This window comes from Pituophis catenifer, unplaced genomic scaffold (genome assembly GCF_029215685.1).
Source record: "Pituophis catenifer annectens isolate HBS135680 unplaced genomic scaffold, rPitCat1.0.hap2 SCAF_4, whole genome shotgun sequence".
NCBI classification, from domain to species: domain Eukaryota; kingdom Metazoa; phylum Chordata; class Lepidosauria; order Squamata; family Colubridae; genus Pituophis; species Pituophis catenifer.
This window is the reverse complement of record NW_027256884.1, coordinates 118810699-118826083: the sequence shown is the minus strand read 5'-3', so window position 1 is coordinate 118826083 and position 15385 is coordinate 118810699. Positions and strand designations below refer to the sequence as shown.

The window sequence follows — 15385 nt, the reverse complement described above, 5'->3', positions numbered from 1 at the left end:
CTTTTCTTCTTTATTCTGTAACTGCTATTCTAATAGCAAATCCTTCCTAAAAGTGATTGCATTACATTCTTGATTAAATTATCTTTCCATTGATATATAATTTTATGGTACTACTCCAAAAAAAAGTGGTGTTATTAGCTCGTTTTAGAAAATACACTTTTCCCAAAAGGTTTCCACAATTTTGGCCACTACTGTAGATGGTCCATGTCTCATTAGAATGGAGCTTCAGTCTGTTTCTCTTCCTCCAGACCCAACAGGCTCCAGGTCTTATGACAATCTTTTGTCTTCATCACTTGGTTGGTTCAGGTTCAAGGTCAGCCGTGCTGAGGATGTAGAGTTTGCCATATTCTGTCAAAGGCTATTAATATGTTGAGATCTGGAAAGACTGTGTAATAATGGAAACCTTTCCCTGTAGGAAGCCAATATTGAGACTGCTGTTGAACTACTATTTATGTACTTTGGCGGGCTTCGTTCCAAAAACCAGAAATACTTCCCCGCAGGCTGTTTTTCAGGTTATATGTAACTCTGCTTTCTTTTCCTGGTATAATTGGCTGGAAAACTGCCATTATAATTCAGTGAAGTATACTGAGTGAAAAAATATCTACTATATGTGTGCCAGAAGTGTAATGAAATCTTCTGAGGGGCATTCTTTGGGGGAGGAAAGGTCATTGTGAACATCTGAATGTTGCATCTTGCATATCTTTTAATTTTCTGATTGTGTTGACCCTCCTGGTGCATATTGATTATGGCTGAATGTAAACATTTAAAAAAAAGACATGTTATTGGTGACAACACATCCCCCTCTGGGTTCTCCAGGCCCACTGGCAGAACCACGTCTTCAGGGCCTTCTAAAAGAGTGTCAAAGTGGGGGCCAGTCTAATTTCTGGAAGGATGACGTTCCAGAGAGAAGGAGCCACCACAGAGAAGGCCCTTCTTCTGGGTCCCGCCTGATGTATCTCCTTAGGGGACGGAACCCGCAACATTCCTTGCCTCCCCGCCCTCTCTAATGGGTCAGGTGGGTGTGACCAGCAAGAGACGGTCCGTCAAATTACTTGCCTGTTAAGTTTATACTGTAAAATGGTTTCAGAGCATCTTCCTTTATTTCAGAAACAAGGGAATTACCAAGCAGCCCCTGTGCCTGAGTACAACGTCCCAGCCTTAATGGAGTTAGTGCGGGAGAAGGACGAGAGGATCCTGGCTTTAGAAGCCGACATGACCAAGTGGGAGCAGAAGTACCTCGAAGAGAGCACCATCCGGCACTTTGCCATGAACGCTGCAGCCACGGCTGCCACAGAAAAGTAGGATGTGTTGATTTCATTCATTTATTTATTTAACCACATTTATAGAGAGGGTTGAATTAGGTTTTTCAGTCTTCCATGGATGTTGGGTGAAGCTTGTGAGGTTTTGAGGTCTTTTTAAAGCTCACCATAGACCTCTTGTGAGACATTGAGAGATTTAGTTATTTCATGTGATTATAGAGGTTTTGTAAATGCATATATCCCCTCCCTTCCTTCCTTCCTTCCTCCCTTCCTTCCTTCCTTCCTTCCTTCCTTCCTTCCTTCCGTCTGTCCGTCTGTCCGTCCGTCCGTCTCCTCTCTCCTACCCTTCCCCCTACCCTTTCTCCTTCCTTCCTTCCCCTCTCTTCTCTGCTCTCCTCCCCCCTATCCTTTCTCCTTCCTCCCTTCCTTCCTTCTCCTATCCCCTCCCCCCTCCCCTTTCTCCTTCTTTCCTTCCCCTCCCCCTCCCCTCCCTCCCCTTTCTCCTTCCTTCTTCCCTTCCTTCCTTCTGTCTCCTCTCCCCTTTCCTCCCCCTCCCCTCCCCTTTCTCCTTCCTTCTTCCCTTCCTTCCTTCTGTCTCCTCTCCTTTCCTCCCCCTCCCCTCCCCTTTCTCCTTCTTTCTTCCCTTCCTTCCTTCCCCTCTCCCCTTCCCTCCCCCTCCCTTCTCTCCCCTTCCTTCTTCCCTACCTTCCTTCCCTTCTCCCCTTCCCTCCCCTTTCTCCTTCCCTCCTTCTACTCTTGGTAGTAGGTGGAAGCCATTAAGATGTCATGACACACCTGGGCATTGTGTTGCCACCCCAGGATGCCAATGGCAGAGGAAGTCCTAACTTTTAATGAATAAGCACCCACTGAGCATCCAGAGGCAGCTAGATGTGGCCCATGGTCTCTTTGGCAAAAGAACCACACAGAAGAAGTGTGGAAGACATTCTGTTGCGAGAGACAAGAAAACTGTTGTACCTAGAAACTTCCCAAGTAGAGAAGCAGATCATTGGATCGATGAAAGGAAGGTTCTTGTATTTTGAACGGGTCAGTTGAAAGCTTTTGGGTTTTTTTTTTTTTTCTATTGCCAGAGATACTTTGGCCACCAACCACTCCCGCAGTGGCAGCTACAGTGAGAGTTCCCTGGAAGTCCGCATATGGCAGGAAGAACAGGAGAAGATGCAAAACAGCCAGAAGTGTCAGGACATGGAATACACGTAAGGAACAGCTGTGAAAAAGCTGCCATGGGATTTGAATGAAGAGACCCAGTGCTCAGGCTCCGTGCTGTGCTTAATAATAAGAATGTTCAGCTTTTTTGGCATATAAGGCCCTAAACCACTTGGGAACCAGATCCTGAACGTGCTGCATTCGTGTTAGGAAACCGGTTGGTTGCCAAGGATGTTAGAAAGGGGTCCTGTCTATACTTTGACTAAATATCCTCTTGTGGTTATTGGTGGGCAGGGCTTACCGTCAGGGGTGGGCTTCAAAAATTTTAGCAAGGGGTTCTCTGTCCGGTTGCTGGGTGGGTGTGGCCATGGTGGGCGTGGCCTAGTTGGCCTCCTGCACCATGGTGGGGGGGCATTTTTACCCTCCCCAGGCTCCGGAGACTGTTCGAGCCTCAGGGAGGGCGAAAACTGCCTCCCCAGGCTCTGGAGGCTGGAAACAGACCTGTTTTTCACCCTCCCCGAACTTCTGGTATGCCCGTTTTTCACCCTCCCTGAGCCTCCGCGCATGCCCTGCACTTATCTGCATCCAAAATGGGCCACGTGGGGACTCCTAGGTGGGGCGAACGGGATGGGTGGGGCCAGCCAGGAGTGGAATTTGGGGGTTCTCTGAACTGCACAGAATCTTAGCTAGAGGTTCTCCCGAACCCCTGAGAACCCCCAGCAGCCCTCCCCTGATTACTATACTTAATGAACGGTCTCTACCTGGGAGATCCTAAGCATCATCTCTTGCATTTGTGGGGGGCACCAAGCAAAGATCTCCCCTCCAGGCTTTTCTTGTATTAATGTTAAGTTATCAATTAAGGATTAAAGGAAACCCTAACTGGGATCAGAAGGATGCAACATGTGAACATTGACTGAGGAAGGTGTTTTGGTCCAAATACCGTACCTACCCCTCTCTAGCTGGGGCCAAGTGACCTCTTTTAAGTCTTACTTTTTTATTTTTTATTTTTTTATTTTTTTTTTAATTTGATTTATATGCCGCCCTTCTCCGGAGACTCAGGGCGGCTTACAATGCGTTAAGCAATAGCCTTCATACTTTTGTATATTTATACAAAGTCAGCTTATTGCCCCCACAAACTGGGTCCTCATTTAATCTACCTTAGAAAGGATGGAAGGCTGAGTCCACCTTGAGCCTGGTAAGATTTGAACCTGCAGTAATTGCAGGCAGCTGTGTTAATAACAGGGTGCTTTAAACCACTGTACTATCAAGGCTCTATACTTCAATAATATTATTACCTCCACATTTACCAGTGTAATAAAATTATTACTATTGCTAGAATAAAGAATCTGTATGCAAAAATCATCGAGAAAGATGCCATGATCAAGGTCCTTCAGCAGCGATCCAGGAAAGATACCAGCAAAGGAGATTCTGCAAGTTTGCGGCCCGCTCAGTCAGTGCCATCGATAGCCGCGGCTACAGGAACACACTCCCGTCAGACCTCCCTTAACCACACTCAGGGCGTTGAGGAGAAGAAAGAAGAGAAGTCTTGGAAAGAAAGTATTGGTGAGCTTCACTTCAGTTCACATGTGATATGAAGCGACAATTGTTGAATGGGCCAGTTTTGTTCAGACCGGGGTAAAATACTACTGGTTCAGACCGGTTCAGCCAAATTGGTAGCAATCGCGGCGGGTGGTTTGGAGAACCGGTAGCGACAGCAGCACGAGGCTCCACCCACCTGCCCGGTCGTCATTACTTCCTGGTTTTAACCAGGAAGTAACCTGTTTTTTACCCTCTGCATGCGCAGAAGGGTTTGTGCATGCACAGAGGGTCCGTGCACTTCCGAATTGGTAGGGAAAGTAAGTAGATTTCACCCCTGGTTCAGACAATATGCTAAACGCTGCATTGTCTTTTGCCAACTGCAGTGGCTAGGTCCATATAACTTGTTCAGTTCAAATCAAGCAAAACTTCTTTATCATTCAATAGAACGTGTGATCTCATACTTGGTGCGTAAACTTGGAACCTGGCAAAAGACCTACTGATGTTCTCCATCTCAACCTCATCAACTTTAAGATGTGTGGACTTCAACTCCCAGAATTCGCCAGTCAGATTTGCTGGCTGGAGTGTTCTGGGAGTTGAAGTCCATACATTTTAAAGGGGTTGAGCTTAGGACTGTCTTAAAACACTGTCTTAAAGGAAGATAAAGGTTGTGCTTCACCCATATAATGTAGCTCCATGCTTATTTGGGATGGCTTGCTGTTCTTCCCAATTTTGTTTTTATGTTTTTGATGAAAATGTCTCTTAATTTATTTAGGCGGCAGTTTTATGAAGCATTACTTTTAAGAAATTTGGTAAACTACCGTATTTTTCGGAGTATAAGATGCACCAGAGTATAAGACGCACCTTAGTTTTTGGGGAGGAAAATAAGAAAAAAGCTGATTGGCAGGTGGATCAGCCTCCCAGAATACCCCCAATCAGCTGTTCCCAGAGGTGAATTTTAGCAACAAGTTCCTTGGTTGTGAGCTGTGTGCCTTGCTTTTTTTTCTGCCTCTGAAACTTTTCAAACTCTGTTTCAGAAAAAACTTTTTTTCCTGCCTCCAAAAGCCTCCGAAACTGAGCTTCAGAAAAAAAGCCTCTGAAGCTCTGTTTGGGGGCTTTTTTTCTGAAGCTCTGTTTGGGGGCTCTACCACATCTTACTATGGTTTAATAAAATAGCCTTTTTCACACAACGTGCTAAGATGATAACACAGCCTACAAAGCACATGGTTCAAATTTTATTTAGCTTTTGGACTCTGTTGTCTGCACATTTCTTTAAGCCTTAGGTCTGTTTATTTCTGAACTAACTAGGGATGGGCTTCAAAAATTTTAGCAAGGGGTTCTCTGCCCGGTTGGTGGGTGGGCGTGGCCTAGTCGGCCTCCTGCACCACAGCAGGGGGGGAGGCATTTTTGCCCTCCCTGGGCTCTGGAGGCTTTCCTTGAGCCTCTGGAAGGATGAAAACGGCCTCCCCAGGCTCCAGAGGCCCTCTGGCGGCCAGAAACAGGTCCATTTCTGGCCTTCCCGAACTTCCGGTAGGCCCGTTTTTTGCCCTCCCTGAGCCTCTGTGCACGCCCTGCACTTATCTGCATCCAAAACAGGCGGCGTTGGAGGGGTGGGGTGGGATGGGTGGGGCCAGTCTGGGATTTGGGGGTTCTCCAAATTGCACAGAATCTTAGCTAGAGGTTCTCCTGAACCCCTGCGAACCCCCAGCAGCCCACCCCTGGAATCAATTCTTTGGAACTTCTTTTCAGCTCTCGTTACAAAGCTAAGATTTCCCAAGGATTTTACTTACTTTTGCAGTTCTCCCTTCTTCATAAATTGCTGCTGGAAGCATTCTGCTAGCTTTGTTCCCAGAGCAGCCAAAATGTTTGTGAACCTTCAGCCCTGTCACATCATTTCAGCCAGTTTGCATCACTGCCATGAGTATAATGTGGTCGGAAAAGACAATCTGGCTCCTTCCCAGCAATTCCTTTTAGAAGGAGCCAGCAAGTTTCAGAAACCTCAGCATATTTAACTGGGATTGGTGGTGAGAAACATATTTTAACAAAGACAGTAATGGATGATGGGCAACCTCTATGCTACTTATTGTATTTGTTTAGTGTTGTTTATAGGAATTTGCATAAAACAGATTAAAAACATTGAGAATTAGGACTATTAGTAATGATCAAGTTTGCAGGTTGGTGCTGTGAAATAACTCCCATTTTGTCCCAAAGATGCATTTTTTTCAAGAGGCAACTGGACTTTCTGGGTATTTTTTGTTTTTTTGTTTTGAAGACGTTTCACTTCTCATCCAAGAAGCTTCTTCAGCTCTGAGAGCTGAAGAAGCTTCTTGGACTTCCGACTCTCTCTGTTACAGTAAAATAAGGCATTAACATCAAATCACAGCTTTTTGCTTTTCCATAATAGCATGAACAGGTCATTTCTATAAAGATCTTGTCAGAGTTTGTTGCAGCACACACAATCAGACAATTCAGCAGGATTCAAATTATATAAGAAACATCTTTATATACAGTACAATACCAAACAGCAGAATTCAGCATACAATATCAGGAACACAGAAGCAATATTCATAGAAGCGAGTCATTACAGAGTAGAGAGATACAGAGGCTAATATATTGTACGGAGGCATCCGTTACAGAGGCCAAACCAACTCTTATATACCAGTTTTCTGCATTGTCTTTTGTCAACTGCAGTGGCTAGGTCCATATAACTTGTTTAGTTCAAATCAAGCAAAACTTCTTTATCATTCAATAGAACAGTGATGGCGAACCTTTTCGGCACTCGTCACACGGAAACATCACATCCGCGCTCGTCGGGGCCGTGCTCTGGAAAAGCCGAGCTTCTGGGTTCTGGCACTCATGCGCACCCGACAATCAGCTGGCCAGCACACATGCACACAGTAGTTTTTGGCACTGCCACGCCCCCGAAGCACAGCTTCACTTCCCCCTTTCCCCTCCCCCCTCACTGCTCTTCTATTTACTTTTGTATTTTGTATTTTATAATACTCTATAACTTAATAACCAAAATGCTAAAGAAGCTTCTTGGATGAGAAGCAAAACGTCTTCAAAGAAAAACCAGAAAGTCCAGTCGCCTCTTGAAAAAGCACTTTTGGGAGAACCATGACCTGGATGACTAAGAACCTCCATAGACATTTAACTCCCATTTTGTTCTTTTTTCAATGGGTGCTAGTTAAAATAACCAGCAAAGTGTCATCTATAGGAAACTTAACAATATATTTCTATCCTGGTTTACCCCTCCAGTAAAAAGCCAAGATTGGGAAGCCAACTAAATTCCCAATTCAAATTCAAGTTTGTGACAGTAGAGGCAAGCTGGGAATCCAGGTTTCGACAGTTAAGTTTCTTGGGTTCTGTAGTCACTCTTGTTTGTAATATTGCTTATTACAATATTCAAGACCCCCCAGGAACTTTAGCTCAGAGTGTTGTGTGCTTGTTGTGACCATTCTGTACAGAATGTAGCTTCTTTGCATCAGACATTGCAAACTTTAACCTGTGTGCTCTTGGAGGAAGCCATGGCAGAAATATAATGAAAAATATCTTGGTGTCCTTGTTGTTGTTTTCTTGAAGGTTTGCTGTTAGGGAAAGACACCTCTGAACAGTCACCCATCCCTTCGTTGACCCTTCCAACTCCTCCTTTGTCCTCTACAATGTCTTCATGGCCAGTCACCATCTGCCATGCTAAAATGGGCAGCAAAGACAACAGCACTCAGACAGACAAAGGCACGGAGCTTTTCTGGCCCACTGCAGCTTCTTTTCCGGGTAGAGGGAAACTGAGTCACTGTTCTGGCAGCAGTCCAGCCCTGAGGCACATCGCAGGCAAAAATGCTGGGGAGAAACCGGGTGAGTAGTTCCAATTGCCTTGATCCCAAGAACATGACTGGCAGGATCTGTAAACTTGCGATTTGTAGAATTCAGAGTTTCAAAAATCTGCTTCCAGGAAAAAGCAAAATGCAGGTAGTCTTCAATCTGTAACTTTAATTACAGTTGTAAGTCATGTCAATCATTTCGTGTTTTATCACTAAACCGCCGATCTGATTTTATGACAATTTTCATTAGCAAATTACCATGGAGATTAAGCAAATCCACCATCCGTAAGTGAACCTATTGTTCGCAATAGCCATTTTTTTTGCCAGAAACTGATAGTAGTTTAGTTTAGTTTAGTTTAGTTTATTTGATTTGTATACTGCCCTACTCCCGAAGGACTCAGGGCGGTGAACAACCAACAACCAACAATAAAATACATAGATACAAAAAATTTAAAACCAGATAAAATCAAATTAAATCATTTTGGCCCAGACAGATTAAAACACCCCAATAATTTAAAAACAGATTAAAATTTACATATTTAAAAAAGGGAAGAGATTAGGCCAAGCCCGCCTGATGGAATAAAAAGGTCTTCACAGCGTGGCGGAAGGTGCGCAGATCCGGGATCCTCCGTATCTCCGGGGGGAGCTCATTCCAGATAGTAGGTGCCCCCACAGAGAAGGCTCTCCCCCTAGGGGCCGCCAGTTGACACTGTTTGGCTGACGGCACCCGGAGGAGTCCCTCTCTATGAGAGCGTACTGGCCGGTCCATCACAACATGCCCTAATTGCGGTCATGTGACTGCAGGACATTGCAAACAGCCATAAATGCAGGCTGATTGCCGAGCACTGAAAATACAAACATGTTCCGAGTTGGATACTAGCTGTTGGAACTTCAAAACTGGGTCGTAATATCTTTGGGGTGTTTGTATCCTGTTGTAAATTTGAAAGGTTGCTAAGCGACCGGCCATACGTTGAGGACTACCTGTGAAGTAAAATTCAGCTGTAGATAAACTGAAAAGTTGCTTATAAATATTTTCAGCAAGTGAACAAAATGCAAACTTATTGAAAGGTGTACAGATTCAGAAATTATCTATTTTCTATCCATTGATGATTTTCCTCCTGGAAAACTCTCAGCTTTTATTTTTAGAATGATTAATCTCTTACTGGATTTATGAGTTAAAGGGAACTCTGTGCTTTCACTTGCTTCCCTGTGGCACTTCTAGGAACGTTTTTTTTCTATTCCTTTGCACATTGTTGAAACGGAAGCCACTTGTACCAAGAGCTTTACAAATCCTGCAAGTTTAAGGCACGTTTTGTTTAGTAACAGCTAGGATCGCCATTGCCTGAAGGTATGGTCTTAAAAGGAGGTCGCAAAAATAATTACCCAATGCAGTGGCAGCCTGGAAAGAACGTCATGTGAACTGTGTGTGAGAGACGTGTCCCACTTGTGTAGATTGGCTTCCAGTGGTGGGATTCAGCCAGTTCACACCTATTCGGAGAACCGGTTGTTGGAAGAAATCTTATTTTGGTTTTTTCCACTTTACAGGGCCTAATCCTGTAAGGAAGGCAGGAAGGAAACATTCTGGTGTTATTTCTAGCCTAATCTTTATTGCCCTGCTTACAGAAACTGCTCTCCAGTTAACCCTTATTACATTGTAACAGCTAAGGTGAAGCGCCCATTGACCTGAGTGATGTTGAGTTGGCCACGCCCACACAGTCACATGACCACCGAGCCACGCCTACCCAGCTGGTCATTAGGGAAGAGAACCGGTTGTTAAATTATTTGAATCCCACCACTGACCCATTCTCTACATTTTTCCCTCCTAGAAAACTCTTCCAGCTGTGCGAAGCTCCTGGACAGCAGCAGAAGCCGAGTTAGCCATCTGCTTCACAAGCCTGAATTTCCAGATCCAGATATGATGGAAGTCCTTATTTGAAGGCATGGAGCTTTTGCTGCTTTGGGGGAAAGCACCTCTTCACCCTGGAGAGAGAGAGAGGGTGGGGTGGGTGGGCGGGTGGGTGTTGTTTTCATTGCTGTGCTTGAATTAAAAACTCTGGAGGACACCACAAAGTTGGACCAAGAAAGTTCGAACCTAGAAGAAAACGCCAGGCGAATCTGAGTGTTGAGGAGAGCAGAGGACTCAGAATGTTGGAGATAGGACATTTGGGAGGTCTGATATGTACAGTTCCTTGCTGTGGATTTGTGGGGTGGGGAAAGGCAAGACGTTACAGGAATCAGAGGACGTTTCTATGGAGGATGTGTTTGATGTGCCAGGAACTGTTCTCCAACCACCTAACCAGTAATATCATTGGGTGGTATGTTGCCCACATGGAATTCTTTTGAATTGTATTTGCAATTCTTGGGGGAGGGAGCAGGACTTCCAAATATCGTTCTTTTAGCTGCTATCTTCTTCCTGCTTTTTCTTTTTTTGATCCCTCTACCATCTGGGTTTGCTTCTACTGTATGTCAAACCCACCGACGTAGATCTCTGGTAGAACAAAGTTTAGACAGGTTAATCCTAAATTCTTTCCATGATCTCTTTAGCTGTCTCGGTCTACTGAAGTCCCTGAATGCCGTTGACAACAAAGGAGAATGAGTTGACAACCCAGGTGCTTAATGCATGAGAGCCATGACTTGCTGTGACCTTATTCCGCAAAATCATCTGCATTATGAAACTAAGCAATCGGTGAACAAAATCAACCGAAAGATCTCCAGCTCTTTCAAATTTAATTTATTCTGGCTGTGCCAGAGCCCAGCTCATTTTAGCCCTAAAGTTAATAATCCCAGAAGCATCGAATGAGATTACTTCCCTGGATTCATAGCAAAATTCCTGATGGAGACCGGTCCCCGTCCACAGGTCATGCATCCGAACAATCATGTGTGAAGATAGCCAGTGGTGGGATTCAACCGGTGTAACAATCGGTTCGCTGAGTGCACATGCGCCAAACATGTGCTATGTGCACGCACAGTGTATTTGAAAACAGCTCTAAAACTTACCTTCTACTGCAGCCCCAGTGAGTAAAACAGCTGAGGCATGGCAATCCGCTCTGCCACGCCTATCAGCTGGGCTTCAAACAAAGGGAATATAGGTCGGTATAGCACAGGGACGGGCAGGCGGGCCCAGCTGATCGTCGGAACGAACCGATTCGCTCTCAGCTGATCGCTGGAACTACTGGTTTGTCCGAACCGGCTGAATTCCACTCCCGAAGATAGTGCATCTTAGGATCAGCTTTGCTGACTTGCCAGTAGATCTATTTATGACCTGGTGCTAAATAAGGTATCTTTGAGTCTCTGCTGTAAGCCAGAATGTTGAAAGAGTCCTAATATAATGTAGGAAGTAGTTAACACGGTGGTCCCTTCCAGATGGGGCCAAATGTGCAGCTGTTTTTTGTATTCTCCTCTTGTAGTGTAGTGTAGTGTAGTGCCGGTTACGTTGTACTCTTTCTGAAGAAAAGTATGCCTGTGTACCTCGGTAAGAGTCCTTAGTCCATGTAGTCGTGTTCTGGTTTTGCTCTGACTCATGAATTTGCCTCTTCGTCAGATGTTAGGTGGAAAAAAAATGTCTCCCAAGGCTTATAGTAGTAGATCAGGTGTGTCAAACTCGATTTCCTCAAGGGCCGCATCAGGATTGTGTTTGACCTCGGGGGGGGGGGGACTGGGGTGTATGGCTAGGGGGGCGTGGTCAGCTTGATGTTACTCATTTTAGGGGCACCTGTGGTGGCCTGAGTACTCTGCCAGCTCCGTTTTTGGTGGGACGGCCTCCTGCAACCCTCTGCCAGTGAAAACAGGAGCTCGGGAGGCCGCAAATGGTCCTCCCGAGCTCCGTTTTCGTTGGCGGGGGCACCATGGGCTGGTCCTTCACTGTTTCCAGGGTGACTCCACGGGTCAGATCTAAGCACCCCATGGGCCGAATCTGGCCCCCGGGCCTTGTGTTTGACACCTCTGTAGTAGACGCTACTTCCCAGAGTATCTGTAGATAGCAAGGTCACGCAAATCTTTTTTTCTTCTTTCCCTTCCTCTATGGACCAGAGGGACAGTCTTATTGCCTCTTGTTACAGACATGTTTTAAATCCAGGACAGGGAGGCCCTTGTTCTCTGTGGCAAAAAGCCCAAAATGCAGCACTGTATTGAGGCCCAGTTAGGTTTTATCCTAACATAAATAGCAGGCCTCGAATTCTGACTGTCTGTGGTCTTACTCAAATTTCTCTCCACGGACTATACGACGAAGATGTACACCAGGATTCTACGTAGTGTCGCTTGCTCAGTGCTGCTTCTTTATTTATTTATATGTACGTACACTTAGATGTACATACCTTGCCACATTTCATTAAAGACCAGGCCTTCTATTTATAACTTCCCGACAGGACATTTTACATCCAAGATTCCGCTTGCAAACAAAGGGCGAATTGTTACCATTTCTTTTGTGGGTGCAAACTGCAGGCGGCTTTCCTAAGCCAAAAGAAATCAGGACATTAAAATCTTGTTAATCTGACTGCATGCAAAATAATAATAATAATATGACTATAGATTTTTAGATGCCAAAATATGAGGGTTCCTAAGCAAGGTAGGGCAGGGCCAAAACCTAGCAGTCTTTTTTTTTTTTTTTGCATTGGGTGGGGGGTGGGGGGGAGAAAAGGTCGGCTAGATTTTCTAGGCAAGTTGCAAACCTCTTAATATCCCTGTCGCTTTTTCCCTTAACCAATCTGGTGTGATCCTCAAGCTGATGGAAGTTCACCCCCATTCCAGTCCATCCTAATAGAACAGGGGTCTCCAACCTTGGCAACTTTAAGCCTGGCGGACTTCAATGCCCAGAATTCCCCAGTCAGCAAAGCAGAGCTGGCTGGGGAATTCTGGGAGTTGAAGTCCTCCAGCCTTAAAGTTGCCCAAGCTTGGAGAGTCCTGTATTTAGAGCATAATTTATCTATAGTATTGCATTTGTAGAGTGGCTGCTATACTTGTAAACCAATGTTTTCTAGCTTGCTCAATACCTGATCGCTGTGCTGCTCTGGTGTTATTCTGCCTGACATTTATATAGCATTATGTAGTTATATTCCAGGCAAACGGATTGTAAGATAATGTCAATTTTTCCCCCGTTGTGTTTCTGTTGTGCAGATTGGTTACTGCAGAGCATTGTACAGCTTGAATGTGTTTGTATATATACATAGCGTCTCATTTTCCATAACAAATATGGGTGACTGGCCAGCCAAAGAATTTTCTCCTGTTCTCGGCTGCTTAAATTTGTGCCTTAATATTGTATATAATAAATGTATACAACTGCGGTTTTCGAATCATTTCTTTGATGCAAACTACTACGTCATCCTTTGGACACCCTACGACATAACTCAAAGATTGGCAAATTAGTGCTTGTGGAAAGCATCCTGTTCCAAAGAACGCTAAACCCTAAATCTTGGTTAGCGTATCATAATTGTTGTGTTGATACAATGTGCTCAGCTTGAAGTGGACTTTAACGGTCCACTCTAGAGCACATTTTATGACAATAGAAGAATTCCCACAACTTGCTGAACCACTGACTACCCAATCATAAATTATCCAAGTTTAGGATAAACCTTGAGTTTGTGGGTGGGCACAGATCAAGGGGTTACTTTGTTAATCAACCATCTCCTTGCTCACAACGTATACCATGTTTTTCGGAGTATAAGACACTCCGGACTATAAGACGCACCTACCTTTTTTGGGGAGGAAAACAAGAAAAAAAAAATCTGCCTCTGCCTCCCAGCAATTTCCCTCCTTGCAGCAAACAGTAAACAGCCTGTTTCAGTTTCATTTTCATCACAGCCTGATTAGCATAAGAAAAAAAATCTGCCTCCCAGCAATTTGCCTCCTTGCAGCAAACAGCCCGTTTCAATTTCAGCTTCAGCACAGCCTGATTAGCACAAACAGCTGATTGCACAAACAGCTAATTGTTGGTTGACTCAGCCTCCTGAAGATCATGTTTCAGGCTGCAGGGATTGCCATAGCCTATTGCCGCCTCCGCGTGCCCCATTTTCCGGGGGGCTAGCGGGTGGGCAGGGCTACATTTAGTGTATAAGATGCACCCAAATTTTCACCTTTTTTTTAGGGTGGGAAAGTGCATCTTATACTCCGAAAAATACGGTAACTAGTAAAAGGATTCACTCAGACCATCAAGGACTCTTCACGTCAACGTGAGACGAAGAATAGTTTGCAAAGTTGAACCTAGTTCATGTATATGGTTGCTGGTGTACATATGTATACAGGTTATCTTTGACTTATGACTACAATTGAGCCCCACATTTCCATTGCTAAATGAGACACTTGTTAATTGAGTTTTGCCCTATTTTAAGACCTTCCTTGCCTTGGTTGTTAAGTGACTCACTGCAATTGATAAGTTAGTAACCTGGTGGCTAAATGAATCTGGCTTCCCCATTGACTTTGCTTATCAGAAGGTTGCAATAGGTGATCACCTGACCTCAGGACACTGCAACAGTCATAAGTACAGGCCAGTTGCCAAGCAGCTGAATGGGCATGCTGCAACAGCCATGTGAAAAACAGTCGTAAACCACTTTTTTCAGTGCCACTGTAACTTCAAACTATCACCAAATGAATGGTCATAAGTCAAGGACTACCTCTATACATATATAAAATCAGAGATGGCAGAGGAGATACTTATGGGCTTTGAATGTTATTCTTTTTTTTAAATACATTTTATTAGGTTATACAATAAGATCGTTGTTTTTGTTGTTAGTTGCGAAGTCATGTCCGACCCATCGTGATCCCATGGACAATGTTCCTCCAGCCCTTCCTGTCCTCTACCATCCTCTGGAGTCCATTTAAGCTCACGCCGACTGCTTCAGTGACTCCATCCAGCCACCTCGTTCTCTGCCGTCCCCTTCTTCTTTTGCCCTCAATCTTTCCCAGCATTAGGGTTTTCTCCAGTGAGTCCTTCCTTCTCATTAAGTGGCCAAAATATTTGAGTTTCATCTTCAGGAACTGGCCTTCTAAAGAGCAGTCAGGGTTGATCTCCTCTAGGAGGGACCGGTTTAATGGCCTTGCAGTCCAAGGGACTTGCAGGAGTCTTCTCCAGAACCAATGTATATCTATCTATCTATCTATCTATCTATCTATCTATCTATCTATCTATCTATCTATCTATCTATCTATCTATCTATCATCTATACATATATAGATGATATATGTATCTATGTATGTATACACACACAGACACAGATATATGCATATATATGATGTATGTATATACATGTATATATAGACACACATTCTCTCTGTAAGTATGTTTGTGTGTGTCAATATATATATATGCAAAAAATTAAAATCTTGGGTGTTTTCCCGCGTCATGTTAAATAAGTTAAAATATTTAAAATTCTGGTTAAAATCCCAGCAAAAAACCAGAATTTTAAACATTTTAATTTATTTAACATGACGCGGGAAAACACCCAAGATTTTAATTTTTTGCATACACACACCCGCGAAAACTTAAGAAGACATATATATATATATATATAGGTCCTTGGTTATTCGGGTTTTCTCCCGCGTAAAATTGGAAGTGTCTTGGCGACGTTTCGACAAAGTCTCATTCATCATCTTCAGGCTGGTATTTTCGGCTTC

At 44.2% G+C, this 15385-nt stretch overlaps 1 protein-coding gene across 1 annotated transcript in view; it reads left to right on the top strand.

Annotated features, from left to right (window-relative positions):
• Positions 1-9755, top strand: part of AMOTL1 (angiomotin like 1) — a 38731-nt gene extending 28976 nt beyond the window's left edge. The window contains exons 8-12 of the mRNA XM_070943994.1: positions 1108-1298; positions 2348-2473; positions 3760-3986; positions 7542-7814; positions 9607-9755. Of these exons, the coding sequence (XP_070800095.1) occupies positions 1108-1298; positions 2348-2473; positions 3760-3986; positions 7542-7814; positions 9607-9716 (927 nt within the window). The 3' untranslated portion in view covers positions 9717-9755. The remainder of the gene's footprint in view (positions 1-1107; positions 1299-2347; positions 2474-3759; positions 3987-7541; positions 7815-9606) is intronic.
• Positions 9756-15385: the final 5630 nt, after the last annotated feature.